Raw genomic sequence first — 19,942 nt, 5'->3', positions numbered from 1 at the left:
TTTCTGACTCCCCTGCACTGAGCCTGTGGGCGGGGCTGGGGGGGACACGCAGGCCGGCGGCGGCTGCTGCTGATTGCCCTTGATGGGTGGATATTTTGGTCCCACCCAGGCGCTGGCTGGTATATTAACGTCTCCGGGAAGGGAAGTGGTGCTGAGGTGTTCGGGGTTGCACCTTTGCACTTGCTGATGTGTGACACTGGAAACAACTTCCCCTGAGGCCCAAGGACCAGGGCAGCAGGCAGCTAAACTGAACTAAACCCTGAACTAAACCCTTTGAAACTTTCCTCCGGGCGTGTGGCCCTTCCGGGGTTTTAAATTCTGCAGAAAACAACATACATTTTGAGCAGGGGGTAGGACTAGATGACCTCCTGAGGTCCCTTCCAACCCTGATCTTCTATGAGTCTATGACATCTCTCTCTACAGATCTGTATCTATGGCACCCTGGGTGTCTGCACAGCCTTTCACTTGGGCAGAAGACCTCAAAAAGCTGTGTCTTGATGCAAATATGCCAGCAATTGATGTAATGAGGAACTAAAGACCTGCTGCCCCCCTCTTCTGGTTCCTGCGTGCCTACGGGGAGTATTGCCTCGTGTTGGAACGTTGGCTTGTGAGGCTGAAGTTGTCGGTTCTGTTTTTGGCTACGACCCAAGGAGATGGGAACAGACAGGCACTTTCTATTCCAGTGTCCCAAATACAAGGGAGGGTGAGAAAGATACTTGCTTAGATGATCAGGACCCGTAAAAGACGTCTCACTGAAAAGCAATGAGGACAAACTGTACCCAACTCTGGGCAATGGAGAGAGATGGCACAGACGGCATTGCCCTAAAAAGCCACCTGCCACCAGCTCAGGAATAGACATTGCTGACAGAGGGACACATGGGATGGAACCCTGACCACAGCGCGTGACTCTTTCCTGGGTGGACCAAACCGGCCTCTGACAGATACCCGAGGGGGGCTGTCCTATCCTTACACGCTGGCAACCCTTGTCTAGCTTGCCATTGAATAGAATTCACAACGCTGTGGGACCTTGGGCAAATCGTTTTGGTTCTCTGTACCTCAGTTCTCCAGCTGTAAAAGAGGGATGAAAACTGATCTGGCCTCCTGGTTCTTTTCTGCTTTACAAATAATTAAGATTGATGCGGAGACCTGTTGGGTGAAAAGCCCAGTCCCCATCAATTACTAACCTTCACTAGTTTAAAGCTTTAATAAGAAAACATCTGGCGTGTATATCACTGCCTGAATCATGCATAAGAGAGAAGTAAAACAAACAGAGCAAGATAGGGTAATGATCAGCTACCCAGTCCTGGGCACAGGTAGGCCGTTTCTGTCATCATCAGGTCGGTGTTGGTCCAGTTGAGTGGGTGCCCTGTGTTGCTCCACATCCCTTTCTTACACACACATCCTTTATGCCGGTGCAGATTATTAAAACGAGTTTAACTATAAATATTCTATTCTAAATATTGCTGGATGAGGCATGCCACACATCCCTCGGGTTTATTAATTCAAATCTTTATTTGAACCAAAAGCATGGCCTTGTGTTTACAATTAGAAAGCAACGAATGACAGAGATACAGAAAAAGATATTGTCCAATTACCTCCTTCTGGGGCATAGGCGGGTCATGATGGATTTCTCCCACTGGTCTCCAACCATGTCCTTCCTCTCTAGCAGGTTTATGCCTTTTCCACAGCGTGACAATCCAATAAACCTTACGATACGCATCTGCATGCTACAGTTTACTTAATGTTTGCTGACCTTGCTATTTTCATGTCAGCACATCACCTTCCTCCAGACAGGCACTTTCCTGTTTTTCCCAGTACAGTGACTTTTTGGCCACTATATTTGGTGTATGAAGAAGGTACTGATTAACTTCATTTTATCTCGGCCTTTCAGCACCTTACCAAATATCACCTTTGTCCTAGCAGCGACATTTAAGCAAGCGCACACGAGGCGACACTCATGTCAAGCAAAGACCAGGCAGAGTTATTGAAGCAGTGTTGGTCCCAGGATATTAGAGAGCCAAGGTGGGTTAGGTAATATCTTTTATTGGACCAACTTCTGTTGGCGAGAGAGACGAATTTTCCTTTCCAAGACCTGAAGCAGGGCTCTGTGGAAGCTCGAAAGCTTGTCTCTTTCACCAACAAAGTTGGTGCAATAAAAACAAAGACTAGGCCAAAGTCAGTTAGCTGAGCAAGCGTATTACCCTGGCCTGTATACATGACCCAGGCTTATGATCTTTCCAACAATATATTTTCATGCACACAACATAATAACTAACCCCAAATCCTTCTAATACATTTTTACTTATCCTGGTCGTTGTAAAATTTTAACTGGTACCTGCTTGTCTATTTTAAACCATTACCACCCTCCTCGTGACTCAATCCCGCTGTCTTTTCATTGCTTTTCTGTGTTCCATTATTTCTTACCATGGTCTTATTCTTACTTATCTGCTTCTTGTGGCCTGGGAGTTTCTGGATGGCTAGTTCTGATCAGTCACTGTCGGTCTATGACCTAGCTGGTCTTACTAGGGAGATCTGCACCTGGCTAGTAAATCATCCATTTGTCTGGGTTGCTTTGCCCTATTATCTACACAGACCAAGAACCCACTGTAGATAAGACCAGACAAACCAGCTTTCTGTTTTTTACAACCTCTGAAGTTGTCTTAGCAGAGTTTTGAGAGCTGTGTCAAAAAGTCACACAAAGAAAACAGAAAATTCCCTTTCACATTTTCTGATAACACTGTTAAATAGATACTAGCTACTTTGCTAACATTATTTAATCTGCATTTATCTAACACAGTTAATTATACATTTTTTTACAGATGAAAGGCACTGAGGCAAAACACAGCTCTGGTTGCCTCAGTGTTCAAGCTGTTAGTACACTGCCATCTGCTGGCTTTGGAGAGATTAACATCCCCACATCACAGGCTGTGCTTAAACTGGCCAAACTTCCATTCATTTAAATATTGTTATTATTAATTATTATTATTATTATTCATGTTTATTATGGAAGTGCCTGGGGATCAAACAAAACCAGGAGCCCATTTTGTTAGGTAATGCACAAACACTGCTCACAAATGCAAGTCCCTTATGCTTTCAATGGGACCTGGCCACTTTTACCAGTTCAGTGCAGGTTTATGAATCACCAAGGGAAAAACTACTTAAGTTTTCCCTAGAGTAAAATGTTATTGCTTTTTAAAGCCCCCTCCCCACTTTTCAGAGACTTTTAAAGGAATCCATCTGTGGCTATAATGATAAGCAATATATGCTCTGTATCCCACAAAGCCTCGATCCTGCAAATCTTTATGCAGGTGCTTAACTTTACTCCTGTGAGCGGTCTCCTGCCATGACTTTAATGGAAGTAAAGTTAAGCACCTGCATAAGTGTTTGCAGGATCAGGAGTTAAACCAGAAATGCCTGAGCTCTCCAACTATAGGTACGACTATTATTGACAGGTTTCAGAGTAGCAGCTGTGTTAGTCTGTATCCGCAAAAAGAACAGGAGGACTTGTGGCACCTTAGAGACGAACAAATTGATTAGAGCATAAGCTTTTGTGGGCTACAGGCCACTTCATCGGATGCATAGAATGGAACATATAATAAAAGAAGATAAATATTACACACACACACATACATACAGATAAGTTTGAAGTTACCATACAAACTGTCAGGTTTCAGAGTAGCAGCCGTGTTAGTCTGTATCCTCAAAAAGAAAAGGAGTACTTGTGGCACCTTAGAGACTAACCAATTTATTTGAGCATAAGCTTTCTTGAGCTACAGCTCACTTCATCGGATGCGTTCAGTGGAAAATACAGTGGGGAGATTTATATACATAGAGAACATGAAACAATGGGTGTTACCATACACACCATACATCCGATGAAGTGAGCTGTAGGTCACGAAAGCTTATGCTCAGATAAATTTGTTAGTCTCTAAGGTGCCACAAGTCCTCCTTTTCTTCATACAAACTGTAAGAGGCTAATTAGTTAAGATGAGCTATTATCAGCATGAGAAAAAACCTTTTGTAGTGATAATCAAGATGGCCCATTTAGACAGTTGACAAGAAGGTGTGAGGATACTTAACATGGGGAAATAGATACAATATGTGTAATGACCCAGCCACTCCCAGCCTCTATTCAAACCCGAAAAGAAAAGGAGGACTTGTGGCACCTTAGAGACTAACCAATTTATTTGAGCATGAGCTTTCGTGAGCTACAGCTCACTTCATCGGATGCATACCGTGGAAACTGCAGCAGACTTTATATACACACAGAGAATATGAAACAATAACTCCTCCCACCCCACTGTCCTGCTGGTAATAGCTTATCTAAAGTGATCATCAAGTTGGGCCATTTCCAGCACAAATCCAGGTTTTCTCACCCTCCACCCCCCCACACACAAATTCACTCTCCTGCTGGTGATAGCCCATCCAAAGTGACAACTCTCTACACAATGTGCATGATAATCAAGTTGGGCCATTTCCTGCACAAATCCAGGTTCTCTCACCCCCTCACCCCCCTCCAAAAACACACACACACAAACTCACTATCCTGCGGGTAATAGCTCATCCAAAGTGACCACTGGGAGGAGGTACTGTTTCATATTCTCTGTGTGTATATAAAGTCTGCTGCAGTTTCCACGGTATGCATCTGATGAAGTGAGCTGTAGCTCACGAAAGCTCATGCTCAAATAAATTGGTTAGTCTCTAAGGTGCCACAAGTACTCCTTTTCTTTTTTCTCCCTACAATGTGCATGGTAATCAAGGTGGGCCATGTCCAGCACAAATCCAGGCTTTCTCACCCCCCCTCCTTTTTTTTTTTCCCCAGGGACACACGCACACACACAAACTCACTCTCCTGCTGGTAATAGCTCATCCAAACTGACCACTCTCCAAGTTTAAATCCAAGTTAATTGGATACTATTAATTTAGGCTTAAATAGAGACTGGGAGTGGCTAAGTCATTATGCAAGGTAGCCTATTTCCCCTTGTTTTTTCCTACCCCCCCCCCCCCCCCCCAGACGTTCTGGTTTAACTTGGATTTAAACTTGGAGAGTGGTCAGTTTGGATGAGCTATTGCCAGCAGGAGAGTGAGTTTGTGTGTGTGTGTGTCCCTGGGGAAAAAAAAAAGGGGGGGGGGTGAGAAAGCCTGGATTTGTGCTGGACATGGCCCACCTTGATTACCATGCACATTGTAGGGAGAGTGGTCACTTTGGATGAGCTATTACCAGCAGGAGAGTGAGTTTGGGTGTGTATGGGGGTGGGGTGGTGAGAAAACCTGAATTTGTGCTGGAAATGGCCCACCTTGATTATCATGCACATTGTAGGGAGAAAAGGAGTACTTGTGGCACCTTAGAGACTAACCAATTTATTTGAGCATGAGCTTTCGTGCACTTTGGATGAGCTATTACCAGCAGGATAGTGAGTTTGTGTGTGTGGTTTTTGGGAGGGGGGTGAGGGAACCTGGATTTGTGCAGGAAATGGCCCAACTTGATTATCATGCACATTGTGTAGAGAGTTGTCACTTTGGATGGGCTATTACCAGCAGGAGAGTGAATTTGTGTGGGGGGGTGGAGGGTGAGAAAACCTGGATTTGTGCTGGAAATGGCCCAACTTGATGATCACTTTAGATAAGCTATTACCAGCAGGACAGTGGGGTGGGAGGAGGTATTGTTTCATATTCTCTGTGTGTATATAAAGTCTGCTGCAGTTTCCACGGTATGCATCCGATGAAGTGAGCTGTAGCTCACGAAAGCTCATGCTCAAATAAATTGGTTAGTCTCTAAGGTGCCACAAGTCCTCCTTTTCTTTTTGCGAATACAGACTAACACGGCTGTTACTCTGAAACCTATTCAAACCCAAGTTGATGAAGTGAGCTGTAGCTCACGAAAGCTGATGCTCAAATAAATTGGTTAGTCTCTAAGGTGCCACAAGTCCTCCTTTTCTAGTTTGAATATTAATTCAAGCTCAGCAGTTTCTCCTTGGAGTCTGTTTTTGAAGCTTTTCTGTTGCAGAATTGCCACCCTTAAAACTATTATTGAGAGACTCGCAGGGAGGGATCCACGAAAGGACTTAGGCTCACAGCACTGAGCGTCACAGCAACTAACCTCGGGGTGCCCAGAAAATCACAGGAAGAGCACTGCAACCCACACAGCGGAGTTAGGCACTTAGGCTCCCTGGACAATGAATGGGGAGAGAAAAGCGCTTTAGAATGTGATCCACAAAGCAGCGTACTAGACAGGGAATCTCCTGAGCTAACCAATGGGAGGTGTGTGTGTGTGTGCACATATGCATGCACACCCATGTACAAGCCAAGCTTTGCCCCTCTCTTTCGGAGACTAGGCTGCAGGGAGGCCCCAGACTCTGCTTCGCGATCAACGAACGGGAGCCTGCCCTCCATGGTGTTTCTTGCAAGACTGAATTAGGCCCTCAAAACAAAATGGTCAGAAAAGGAGGTGGTGTCGATGCACAACCGAGCAGCTTTGCAAGATCAGGACCTTCTCCCCTGCAAACCTGAGCTGCAAAATCCTGCAAATCCTTGCGCACTTACTCAACTACCCTGAGCCGTCCCACCAGAGAAGGCAGTGAAGTTAAGCACGTCTGTGTGTGCAGGATTGGGGCCTTACTGACGTCTTTGCTGCTTCTGGCTGTTTTTTGGTAGTGATTTTTTTTAAGGCACACTCCTCTTGCTCCTCCTTGGAGCTGCTGCCCTCCATAGGTCTTCCCTATAAGTTCTTAAAAACATGGCTGTATTTCCTTAGAGGGGCTGAATGGATTGAGAACTTGCCATTAGTATTCATTAATTATTATTATGTATATGACAGTGATGCCTAAAAACCCCAGCCAATCTCAGGGCTCCCTTATGCTGGGCACAGTACACACACAGAGTAAGAGACAACTCTGGCCCTAAAGAATTTGCAATCTACATAAACAAGGCAGACAAAGAGTGGAAAGGGAAACTTGAGGCACGGAGCAGGGAAGCGATTTGACCGCAGTCACCTGGGACCAGGCACAGAACCCAGTTCTCAAACGCTAATGCAGGGCCTTGTTCACTGGACCATGCTACCTCTCAGCATTCCTGAGGGCTGGACTACCTTGAAACTGTCTGTGTACTAGAGGTTTAGGCCCCAATAGTGAGTTCTACGGAGAAGTTTCCCTTACTGAAGTCCTTGCAGGCTCAGGGCTTATATCCCATTATCTAAATATGCTGGATGAGGCTTTACCCCCAGTTAGTTCCTGTTTTATGCAGAGAAGGGGCATATTGACAAACATTTTCAAGTTAATTTCCGGGAGCATCCTGAAATCCAGCTCCAATCACACTACCCTCCCGTTAACCCCCCACTAGTACCCTCATTCAGTCTCTCCCCTCAATGCCTTGTACTCCCTGGTGTTAGTAGATATTAAACCTCTATCATTCTCTTAGACCTATACTAACCACAACCTTTGTATGCAAACCAAAGAGTATTCTGCCTTCTAACCCAAAGCATTTTGTCCTTTCTCTGAACTAGGGTGTACGTCCAAACACTGAAGTATATAGGATCAACAATGAAATCTCTTACCCTGACCCCACTGACCCATAGAGAATACGTCCAGATGTTCAGGCACAGACCCCTGGCAACTAACAAACGATGCCTGTTACCACAGATGTGTGTTGTGATGAACAAGAAGGTATGATTGATGAGGGGTACTTATGATCTAAATATGTTCAGTTATTGTAAGGGTTATGTTTATTGCATGTTATCTGTGATTTAGGAAATGACCCAGTGAAAGGTGTTCTTAGCTCATTGGGAACGACTTGTTGCCACAGATGTTCTTAGCAATAACAACTGGGTTAGAAATCCCTTTAGTTGATCACTCGTGTAATCTGAGATACCATAAAAGAAGTTCCATAAGGAATTAGGTAAATTGAGATATCCAAAACAGACCACAGAGTGGGATCAATTGTGAGAAAGTAGCTTCTCTTCCTCACAAAGGAATTTCTTTGTCCCACACACTATAGAAGGGAAGAGTTTGGGGAAGTTAAGCTGGAGGTGGACAAGCAGCTATCACTCCCCTCATGCAGAGGGGCTGGTAAAGGGTGCTGTTCTTTCTGTACTCTGCTGGATCCATAGCTGACTAGTAATCTCTGATTAAATAATTCTAGCTGACATCACACATTATTATGAACCAGAACACGTACCGGTAGAACACACAGCAAGGCAAGAAGACTTGCAGTCCCCACAGCTGGGACCTGGAGAGGCTTTAATAAGCTTGGCAGCATTCATGGAAGCAGGGCTGCAATTACACTCAGAGACATAGACTGCTCTTTGCTGGGTGTTGCAGCAGAACAGAACCAAACCATGCAGGCTTGCCTCCCATCCCTGCTGCCCCAAGTCCTGAGGGGGCTTTAACCCCACCCTTAGGAGGCCAGGATAACCCCCTGCTCCTTACCTTTCCATTACTGACCTACCTCCACCTAGCCCAGGTGTCTTCAAATCGACCACCCTGCCCTGCCAATGGATGCCGAGCTCAGACAAGCCCACCCCTCCTGCAATCCCATTGGCAGAAAGGAGAGCAACCACATTACCTAAAAGCCTGTGCTTTAGCCACACATACAATTCACTCTCTTTCCCTGGCTCAGGGAGAGAGGGCTTGGTGCGCATATGTGGCTTGATGCATGTGGTTCTGGGTAATGTAGTTTTTAAGGAGGGTGATAATAACATTACTAAATAGGGAGTTTGGGGGTTGTTGCAAACGGGAGTGTCCCTGACATGCCAGGAGGCTTGGTCAGTCTGAGCCCTAGTCTACATTACAGAGTTAGCTCGACGCAAAACAGCTTATGTCGACTTAACTACATAAGCAGCTACACTAAAATTTTGCTTCCGCTGATGTAACTCGCCCACTACACCGACTTAATAACGCCACCTCCGCGAGATGCGCTGAGACACAGCCAATGTAGCTAGGTCAAAGCAGAGTCAGTGTAGACACTGCACTGCTCACATCAAGTGTTGCTGGCTTTCCAAAGCTGACCCACAATGCCCGACACTGACAGGTCAATCGGTGCAAGCGCTCCTGGTAAGGACATGCCCCATCGACACAAGGAGCAAAATGCAGACGTGCAGAAGTGATGTAATTACTTCGGGTTTCAGAGTAGCAGCCGTGTTAGTCTGTATTCGTGTTAGTGATGCCTCCGATGAGGTGAGCTGTAGCTCACGAAAGCTCATGCTCAAATAAATTGGTTAGTCTCTAAGGTGCCACAAGTGCTCCTTTTCTTTTTGTAATTACTTTGGCGGCTGTACGCCAATGTAAATTAGGTCGCCTTAATTGTGTAGTGTAGACATGCTCTGAGAGAAGGTGCCCTGTTAATGTGCTGTTCGTAGGAGGCATTTGGATCCATGAATAATCTTGGCAAACTTTCCAACAGTGATTGTCATTCTAACTCTCTCCATCACTCACGTCTCAGTCCATGTCCTTTTCTTCTTTAGTCCCTAGTCCGCCCATATCCATGTTCTCAGAAAACCATATTCACGTCCTATCAAAGCTAGGGGTTATTTCTTTGGGTGTTCATGGGTTTGACCCTACAGGCATTTAAGGATGCAACTTTACAAACCAGAGCAGGGACTTCAGGGTCAAGGCCCTGGACTAGCATTATTTATATTCATTTTTCCCTATTTTATCTTTCAAGGGCTTGCACTTTGCACGCGGGGCGTTGCACGGGCCCTTGTACTTTGCACCCGGGGCTGACATTTACCCTTGCGCTTTGCACACGGACGTTGCACGTCACTGCCCTGGGCACATGGCGTGGCCCCAGGCGTGTGCTTTGCACACGGAATAAGGCTCGGGGGCTGCACGCTGGGATCGCACTTTGCACGCGCATTGCTGCAGGGGGCCCCCTTCTTGGTACGTGCACGTGGCCCCTGCGCACGCGCAAGGCTCCAGGCCGCCACGCGCTCCCACGCCGCTTTCCCGCGTCGGCCCCGCCACGGAAGTGACGGAATGGGGCCGAGCCATGAGCAGGATGTGACGTTTTATCCGCTGGCCGCACGAGCCGCGGCAGCCTCGCCCCGAGCACGCGGAGCAGCCATGGCGCCGGGCGGGCAGGCGGGCGGCAGCGGCGGCCCCGGGTCCCCCCGCGAGGGGCTGCGGGACTGGGTCCGGAGCGCCTGCCGCTTCGCCGCCGACAGGAGCGACTTCCGCAGGTGCCCCCTGGCCGGGCCCCCGGGCTGAGCGCGCTGCTGTGGGGTGAGGGGGGCCGGGGTCCCCCCGGGAGCCGTGACAGCGCCCCCCGACGGGGAGACGGGGGGTCCCCCCCGGGAGCCGTGACAGCGCCCCGAGACGGGGGGGGGTCCCCCCCGGGAGCCGTGACAGCGCCCCGAGACGGGGGGGGTCCCCCCCGGGAGCCGTGACAGCGCCCCCCGACGGGGAGACGGGGGGGGTCCCCCCCCGGAAGCCGTGACAGCGCCCCCCGACGGGGAGACGGGGGGGGTCCCCCCGGGAGCCGTGACAGCGCCCCCCGACGGGGAGACGGGGGGTCCCCCCCGGGAGCCGTGACAGCGCCCCCCCGACGGGGAGACGGGGGGTCCCCCCCGGGAGCCGTGACAGCGCCCCCCGACGGGGAGACGGGGGGGTCCCCCCCGGGAGCCGTGACAGCGCCCCCCGACGGGCTGTGACCTCAGCGTGGGGGCAAGCTGCTCTTCCCATGCCCTTGCAGGATCTGAGCTGTGGGCCTGTGGCTCCCCCCCAGGAGTCAGGCCTGGTTCCATGGCACTTATTGGAGCTGAGAGAGGGGGGAGGCTCTACATGTGCCTGGAACCTACCTTGCTCACTGAGGCTGTGGCCCCCAGAGCCCAGGAAGCGCGCACAGGCCTTTAAGCCATGACCGGGGTGGGTCACTGCAAGGGGTGGTGGCAGAGTTGGGTCAGGACATGGTGAAGACAAGTTAAAGGGAAACATTGCATTCAGTGAAAAATGCCGTTGAGGAAACAGAATCTGGAGCAGTGCTGTGTCTGCCCCATTGTTTTCAGCAGGGCAAGGTCCCTAAGTGACACACTGAGAGGTGTGAGATTGTAAGGAGAAGGAGTTGTCTGGTAGCCAGAACTGGGGCCTGGCAGTCAGAGTTCCCTGGGTTCTGTTCCCCTCCAGCTGGGAGGAGGAAGACTGTGGTGTTGCAGCTAGACCAGGGAATGGGGCATCAGGAGTCCTGCAATCTATTTGTGGCTTTGTTACTGACTTGCCCTGTGACCTTGGACCAAGTGACAGCCTTCCTGGGGCTCTACTTCCACATCTGTAAAAGGGAGGAGGAGAACCTTTCCTATCTAGTAAGGAGGTTGAGGATGTATGTTTATTGCCTTTCAAATTTAAAGCGCTTAATACAATTGTTATTCAGAGTAAGAGTTTGGTACTTTAGGGTAAAGATCCCAGACATGTGAGGCAGGTAACATTTATCCTTTTACACAACATAAGTCAAGAATAATTCACAGGGCATCTCTAATAATTTTAAGCCTCTGTTGAAGAGAATACACTCCTGAAATAATTAAAAAAAAAAAATCAAATTAGAAACAATTAAATCCTGTTCTCTGCATTTGCCTTTTTTCTGTTACCAAGATCTCTGGTATGTGAAAAACCTGACATTTGCTTGAGTTCATCTGATCCTGCTGCTTATTCCCTACCTGAAGTCATAATTCTGCTTGCCATAATTGTGGCAGCAGCTAGTTACCATAGGAGGGGGAATAAGCAGCAGGAGAAAATTATTTCTTAAGACAAACATCCTGTTTTCATGGAAATCTCCCTAATATAGGATGAAGCAGGGGAAATACAGAATATAGATGGGAGTAGAATGGCTTCTAAACAGCAGGCCCTGCCTGAGGAGGCAGCAAAAAAGGGGAAACCCCCACCCACATCTAACATTGTTGCTTCTTCCAGCTATAGCATAGCTTGGCAATGACACTTAATATGTTTGTTTTTAAAGCCATCAGTGCTGGAGGTCTTGCTCTGTACATTTACAGTTGGTATTCTAGGTAGGAAATACTTTAATGTAGGCCAGACAACACCAGTTGCTTCAACAAATCTAACTTACTATGTATTTGTTTCAGAAACCTCATAGTTAACCTGGGGCTTTTTGCTGCCGGAGTCTGGGTAGCCCGAAACTTGACAGACATTGATTTGATGGCTCCTCAACCAGTTGCATAGCAGTACTAGTGAGTACCTGACATTGTGAAGGTGTGGAAATACCGTTGTTGTTTGAATAATGAGAGGAAACAAACTAATCAGGATAATCAACGGTTTGGATAAAGGAGCAGCAATAGATATGGGAAATTCTGGAGCTTTTGCATGACACAGGATTAAAAGACCGCAGTGCATGATTTTCTACAGAGGAAGACTGCTGCAGTCAAGTTGTAGGAACTGCACTTCTGGCTAATAGGGGCTCCACTGTCTGGAGCTATCAAACTTCAATATTAAAGTCTGTTTTGTGGAGGAGGAGTGTGCAAGCTAGAACTGGACTACGGGGCTGCGCAAGAGACTTCTTTAAAGTTCCAGGGCCTATGTCTCAGTTTCAAAGACTTGCATAAATCTATGTCCACTTCCTTTGTAGGAGTCTCCCCTCCACTGCTTTATACTACCCCTTAGAGTTGTCAACAGCCTTCTACTTCCTGTGGATTGAGCTCCTCCCCCTCCTTTTTTCACACCTATTTTAGTGAAGCTGTACTAGTGTGATTTGCTCATTACTACATCCTTTTTTGCCAAGGCCTCAGGGTAAGGATGTTGTTTTGTAAACGGCCACTTACTGTGCAATCTGTGTTATGCCTTCTCCAAATATGTTGCGTATCTAAGACATTCTGATTAATGTAATGTACGGCACAGTCTCAACCTAGCCTCATGGTCAGTAATGGATATTCCAACCCAGCTGATTTTTAAGGTTACCTTAGGCTCCGAAATGCCCTTCAAATGGGCAGCAAAATTCAAATTACATAGATTTTTCCTTGATCCACATAATTATATAATCAGGTGAACATGCAAAAAGGTAGGCCCTGTAAAACTATAGGTATTTATATTGTGCCCTAAAATACAGTGTTCAGATACAAGACTGAACACCACCCATGCATTTAACCATCAACGGTAAGGTGTTTCACAACTCAGTGGTATTCTAGGGGAAACATGATTACCTTAGTGACTTCTCACCCAATGTCATTTTGTTACACTAGACCAGACACTTGGCTCTCTAACCCATCCTTTGTCTGATCTTTAATTGCAGATGTGAATAAAATGTACCTGCATCAAGTCTGAAGAGCTTCTAATCTCAGTGTGACAGGATGACCAAAATGATGATCAGAAGAGCTGTGTGGTGTTTGTTGCTTTTGTTCTAGGTAACTGAAAGTTCAGCAGCAGCTCTAAAATTGTATTTTAATTCAAGCATAGCTATCATTCCACAATGAACAGTGATAAGTGAGGAGAAGCCATTTAACGCTTGATGTTTGTTGTATATTCAGTTCACCCCACTGAGCTCAATGTCTATTAAAGTAATCAGTTATATTTTCAAGACTTGTGAAGCTGTTGCATATTGAGTTTAATTCTGTACCATGTCTAGAAGCTTCTTATTAAATTATCATAAAATGTGTGAAATAATGACATTCTATTGCACTGGAATTTTATTCTTTTAATAGGAAACTTCATCTTACAAAACAAGGTGTAAAAAAGAGTAAAGATTTACAAAAATCATAAAAACATGATTCATATTTCACACCCAAAAGAGAAAGGAACAAGTCCTAATCCTGTGTTGTAAGCAGGACTTGTCAGCTATTTATTCAAAGGGAAAACAACATTTTTAAAAGCCCTAAGTAAACTCTAACCACCAGAAATGTACACGGATAAATGTTCAGACAGGATAAAGCTGGTGCATTTCTTTATCTTAGAGGAATTATGATTGTATGTTATACTTGGGGAAGAAGCTGTTTGGTGTTGCATAGCATTTTAGTGCCTTGGACTGGTTCTGCTAGTTGCCACCATTAAGTTGTTGTTGGAATCCAGCTGATCTTGGTGAGGCTATTCCATGGGAGGTGAAAGTGATGATATGGAGAACAGGCTCAGAAGCACTGCTCCTTTCTAGCTTTAATCATGTGCATTGTCATGCTATAGCTACACAAACAGTAGCACATGTTCCAGCCCTGAGCATTATGCAGCACCACTGCAGCATGGCTTCAGATCCTTTGGAATTTTATGCATGAGTTCATCTATTACTGTGTTAAGAGGAGTCCTACACAGCACAGCCAACAGATTCAGGTGTCTGTTTTTTGGTGGGGTGTAGTGAGGGCCCTTCAGAGCAGATGGAGGAAATAAGTCAATTTCAGCTTTATCTAGTAAGTTAATTGGAAATAATCTCCGCCTAAATTTTCAGAACAAGTATTTCAGTATTCAGCAAAGGATGCTCATTATGAACTTAAGTCTCACTAAACAGGAGACGTGTCCTCTTCCAACAAAAATTAAAAAGGGAAGAATATTGGATAGATTTAAACTTGATTCCTAAAGGTTTTTGACTTAACATCCTAACTTCTTCCTAGAACTTGGGTTCAGACAGGAGCCAGGTTATGCAGCTGTAGGCACACAATTCTGTCATGGTGAGTTACTGGATGTTGACTGAAATAGAGCTCGTTTAACTTCCATAAGATTAGGAGCAGTCCTTCACCAATACATCTATGCACTGAAATGGCCAGCAATTAGTTAGATTCCTAGCTATCATCTATGAAAGTCCTTGCAGCTAAGACAGCCTTGTTAATTACCAGAGCATGGTGTGTATCAGCTTAGGTAATTATTGATCAGGTAGCAGAAGCCTCTAGTACAGCTACACATAGCTTTGACTTAAAGCCCCCCACAAAAGTCACTGAAAAGCCAATGTCTGGCCAAGTTATTTTTTTTCCCTTCACACTTTGGGTTTGTCGCTCAAAAAAGCAAAAGAAACATCCATCCTTCATTTGTGCTTTCAAGAGAATGTTTAATGTTAAAACTGTTCTTTCCAGCCTTGGCAAATATTTAAAGAACAGCAGTCTTCCAAGGATCACCAAGCAAAGTGTTACTTTATAATGGGATTTTAAAAAGTACTTGGCCCTGGTTTAACTGCTCCTATTGAAGTCAATGGTGTAATTCCTATTGATTTAATGGGAGAAGAATTAGGCCAATCCAAGGGCTCTTCAAAATCCCAAACTTAATCACTATTCCATAAAGAAGCTTGGGAATCCATGATCAGAACTTGTAAATTAAGTTTACAATCTGGATCCAGACTGTTCTCAGTGGTAGCAGATGACAGAACAAGGAGTAATAGTCTCAAGTTGCAGTGGGGGAGGTTTAGGTCAGATTTTAGGAAAAACTTTTTCACTAGGAGGGTAGTGAAGCACTGGAATGCATTACCTAGGGAGGTGGTAGAAGCTCCTTCTTTTGAGATTTTTAAGGCCCGGCTTGACAAAACCCTGGCTGGGATGATTTAGTTGGGAATTGGCCCTGCTTTGAGCAGGGGGTTAGACTAGATGACCTCCTGAGGTCCCTTCCAACCCTGATATTCTATGAAGTTTATCTGTTATGTGAACATTTGTTTAAATCGGATTTTAAAACATTAAAAAGGGGAAGACTCTTGGAAAAACATTGAGGGGGATTTTATTTCAGGCAAACAACTTAGCTAACTTTTATAACTTTTTTCCTCTCATATGAACTCTCTCTTTAATGGACATTAATAGTTATGGCATTGAGTAAGTTTCCCCCTTAATTTGTAAATGCTTATTTAAAGCTAAGTTAAAATGGATCAGTTCTACTTCACACCATGGGCTCCTCATGGTGCCAGTATCAAGGTCACTTCTGATTGGCAGCAGCCAGCAAGGGGCCCCTCAAACACTTACTCAAAGTTGAGTTTTCACATATTTGTGTGGTTTATTTGAGGCAGGGGGAAATCTGTACCTATGTGAATTTTAATTGTTAGGCCAAATGGTACTGTCAAGTGGTAAGGGCTTTCTAATACGATTAGGCAGGAGCGTATACAGTTGTAGCCTTGCCAGATCAGGAGTACTGAGTTAGACAGACTAAAGGTAGCATTACTTATCCAATCAGAAAGGTGCCAAGGTGTAGCTAGGCAACTGTTTAAATTAAGGGACAGATTCTAGACTAGAGCAGGAAAAGCTGGCAGAAAAAGTCATTCACTTAAGGCTCTAGCTTGTCTCTTTTGATAGATACATTGTTAGGCCTTGTCTACACACAAGAGTTGTAGTGGTTTAACAATACTGGTATAGCTAAAGTGATACAATCCCCCCCACTCTCCAGTGTGGCTGCTGTTATACGTGTATCCCACTGCAGCTTATTCCACAAATGAGAAGGGGAATAAGCCATACTGGTTTAAGCACTTTTCACCCAGCCACACGTAGGACATCGTATCACTTTAGTTATTGGTTTAAAAGAACCAAACTACACAACCCTAACTAAAAGTTATGCTGATAGAAAATGTGTGCAGACCAGACCTATTAATGTGCAACACACAGTACACTTCAAAAAATTACACTCCCAGAGCATGCATTACCCTACCATGTAGACAGGCTCTTAGATTGAGACTCTAATTACAAGTGCACTAAATGCTGTTCCATCTCAGGCCCTAGATGTTCTTTCTGCTCATCAAGCAAAAAGCCAGCATCAGAAAGTTCTCTACAGAGTTTAATTTTAACATGAAAAGAGTTCAGTTTCTCTCTCATATCTAAGGCAATAGTTTTCTACCCTGAAATGCTTAACCATAATTTTTTAATATTAAATCAAAGTACAAGCTATTAGTTGTCTATTCATTCCTTTTTTACCTCCAAGTGACCATTGTGGGGTTTAAGCAGGTGACCTCCTTTATATTTTTCTTTAAATCTCCAGAGAAGTGAGTGGATAGTTTCTGAGAAGGAACAGTTTTCCATTAAACTTATACTTTTTGTAGAATGAATGGTTAAGTGGCAGGCCCTCAAGGGTTAGGATTTTGCTGCTGATCAGATTCCATTCTTTGATTTTATGCCCTTTGCTGCCGCCACCACCCGCACACAAAAGCATTCACTGCTGGATCCTCTGGTGATTAAACTCTTCCTGCCTCATCTACATATACTCCAAAACGTTTTACAGTGGTCACTTCAGCTTTGTCAGTGGGTTGTTTTTTTAACTCCTTCCCTTTCCCGAACTCCAACCTGAACAGAATTCAGTAAAAGAACTGTTCATGCAGAAGCTTCAAACAATAAATAGTTAACAGTGGTTAAAGTCAGTCTCGGGCCCATTGGGCTGGTCATTTTTTTTTTTCCTTTTGGAAATGCAAGTTGAAAACATTTTTAAGAAGACTTGTTCCAGTTTAAAAGTTCCTTTTGAAAGCATTTTGGCCAACCATACAAATTATTCTTAGAACAACTGGAACTCATACATACACACAAAATGAAATAAGCACAATGGAAGGAATGGCCCAAGGCATACCCTAAAATTAACTAAGACAACTAATTACAAATTGGTACAGGTAACTAACAAATGCAGTTTTTGATCATGAAACCTGTGCTGTGGTTTTATAAATTTAAAAACTTGCAAGAATGCTTCACATTCCCACTTGTAAATACATGGATATCAATATTGATGTAATAGAAACCAAAAACCCTCCCAGTTTAGGTTTTATATTCCCACAGGCAAGAAATTCCTACTCAACTCCTTCCTCCCTGGCTAATCTCAAACCAGGTGCAGAGATTAGACACAAAAGAAGGCAGCATTCAGAGCAGGAGTTGGGATTTTACCATCTACAGTTTAAGGAGAGATATTTAGCCACCTTAAACAACCATGCATCTTGCATATGAAACTGCAGTATTGTGGGATTGTTTACTACACTGCTAACTGGTAAATCTGTGCAAATAGTACCATGTCAAAGGTAACTCTCTCTCTCCCCCCTCCCTCCCCTTCTTAAGTGTCCAATCATCAGTCAATATGTTTAAATCAGAAAGGCCTTTCCAAAACTCCTACTACTCTACCAAAATGCTGCAAAAGTGGAGATTTTATCCCTCATATAACACAGGTCTTATTATAAATAAGGTTCTTGTTTTGAGAGGCGTAACCCTACTGACCTGATTGGAAGTGGTCTGAGTAACATAGAAAGAAAATAAAAACAAACAAACAAACATGTTCTGCCTTTGAACAAGTAGTCATTTGAGTTATTACAAACACAGAGATTTCAGACATGTACACCAAAATATATCAAGTTCTGAACTTGCTGGTAAGACTGTTTTTCTTCATTCACATACAGATATGAAATGTAAAAATGTCAATGACACTGAAAAGTACTTGTAAAAAACATACAGATTTGTCTGCCACTTGAATGATGAGAGGGGAAATTCTTTTAAAACTCCCAACTTTTCGGTCCCATGCAAAATGTAATTGGATACAAGGCACCAAATTTAATGAATCATATAAAAATTAGTTCACAAAGCTTTATCAGTAGGTAAAACTAACCCTTTTCCCAGTCTTCCATTCCTGCCCCCCCCCCTTTTTTTTTTTTCAAATTTTTCTGTCTGTAATACTGTTGACCTCTCCCATTTTATGCTGGGGTATTTTGATGGCAGCCAACACCCACTTGCTTGTCTCTCCCACTGGGAAGTAACTAAGCATATTCTATCAGAGCTTCTGTATGGCAGGGAGACTATTTACACTAGAAGCCTTGGCTTTTAAAAACAAAAATAATCTCTGCTTACGAGTCCATAGGACACATTTAACATTTTTACCATTTCCAATTTTATTTCTACACTCAAGATGTCTGGAAGTTCTTAACTGTGTGGAGGTGGTCCTGTCACCCGGAAGGGAACAATTCCAATATGACAGCTCAGTCCCAGACTGTTTAATATGCATTATTCTATCTACTGCCTCACCTGTGACAATGTTTGAAGTTATCAAACTGGAGTTCATCTAGTCAGTAGACTACAAAAAACTTTGTCAGCTTTCAGTATTTTGCATTGAAATTCCTTTTCGCCCAGTGCATAGTGTAACTTGGCAGTGCAGGCAGTAAGAGAGTAAGGTACTGGGAAGTAGTTGTAATTAATTTGCTAGTGGTGAAGTTAGCCTAAGACAATGTTTTCCAGCAGACCTTGGGACTTAAAATTTACAACTTCATGGTCAGGTTAAGATTTTCATATTTAAAAAACTAAGTGAAATAAAACTGGTTTACTTAAGATTTAAATAGATTAAGGAGGTGCTGGTGGTGCCTCCATATTTCAAGCTGCACATACATACGAGTATAAGTAATTCATTAATTTACAGCAGCTTCCTATGCTTCTAGAGGCCTATCCTGAAAGGTGCCAATCACATTCAACTCCCATTAGCTTTGGGTGTTGCTCAGCACCACCGCTCTCAGGAGGCTCTGTTCACCTGACAGGACTGGGCTCCTAGAAAGCCACAGGAGCAAAGGTAGGACAGAAAAAATGGTGACAATTATTTTTCGTCTACTGTAGCACTCCAAGGTTTAAGGCTAGCATTAGTTGCTGCTTCAGAGCCTTACAAATTTGGTCATCAACATCCTTGTATTTGCATATGCAGCAGCAACCTCTTGCAAATGGTTTCCATCAAGCCAATAAACTTATACAGAGCAGGCATAATTTCTTATTCATCCAGTCATTTAAAAAAGAATTGAGATATTAGCCTGTTCCACCCATTTTTTCTTTTTTAAATTGAAGAATTTTAACTACCCATACAGGACCAAATTCTGCTCTTAATTACACCAATTTAAGGATCTGATTCTGCCAACATAACTACTGTACATAACTACTCACATGAGTAGTCTTATTAAAGTAAATGGGACTACTTGCATGATTCAGGTAGCACCCATATGTTATGTGTTTGCAGGATACAGATCTGTGTTTACAGATTACTAAATCTGGAGTAATTCAATTGACTTCAACTGAGCTACTCTATGCTCAGACACTGGCATATACTTAATTTGACTCATAGGA

General features: G+C 44.3%; 1 protein-coding gene across 1 annotated transcript; it reads left to right on the top strand.

Annotated features, from left to right (window-relative positions):
• Positions 1–9,950: 9,950 nt before the first annotated feature.
• Positions 9,951–13,600, top strand: TOMM6 (translocase of outer mitochondrial membrane 6). Its single transcript, XM_048826298.2, has 3 exons — positions 9,951–10,171; positions 12,065–12,169; positions 13,225–13,600. The coding sequence occupies exons 1-2, from the start codon at positions 9,969–9,971 to the stop codon at positions 12,159–12,161; spliced, it is 300 nt and encodes a 99-aa protein (XP_048682255.1). The 5' UTR covers positions 9,951–9,968; the 3' UTR covers positions 12,162–12,169; positions 13,225–13,600.
• The last annotated feature ends 6,342 nt before the right edge of the window (positions 13,601–19,942 follow it).

The sequence above is a fragment of the Caretta caretta genome, chromosome 21 (genome assembly GCF_965140235.1).
Source record: "Caretta caretta isolate rCarCar2 chromosome 21, rCarCar1.hap1, whole genome shotgun sequence".
NCBI classification, from domain to species: domain Eukaryota; kingdom Metazoa; phylum Chordata; order Testudines; family Cheloniidae; genus Caretta; species Caretta caretta.
Note: the sequence above shows the minus strand (reverse complement) of the source record. Positions and strands in the feature narration are given on the sequence as shown.

Coding starts and splice junctions, on each gene's coding strand:
- TOMM6 (XM_048826298.2), top strand. CDS start 9,969: ATGGGGCCGAGCCATGAGCAGGATGTGACGTTTTATCCGCTGGCCGCA. Junction 10,172..12,064: donor GACAGGAGCGACTTCCGCAG/GTGCCCCCTGGC, acceptor TATTTGTTTCAG/AAACCTCATAGTTAACCTGG.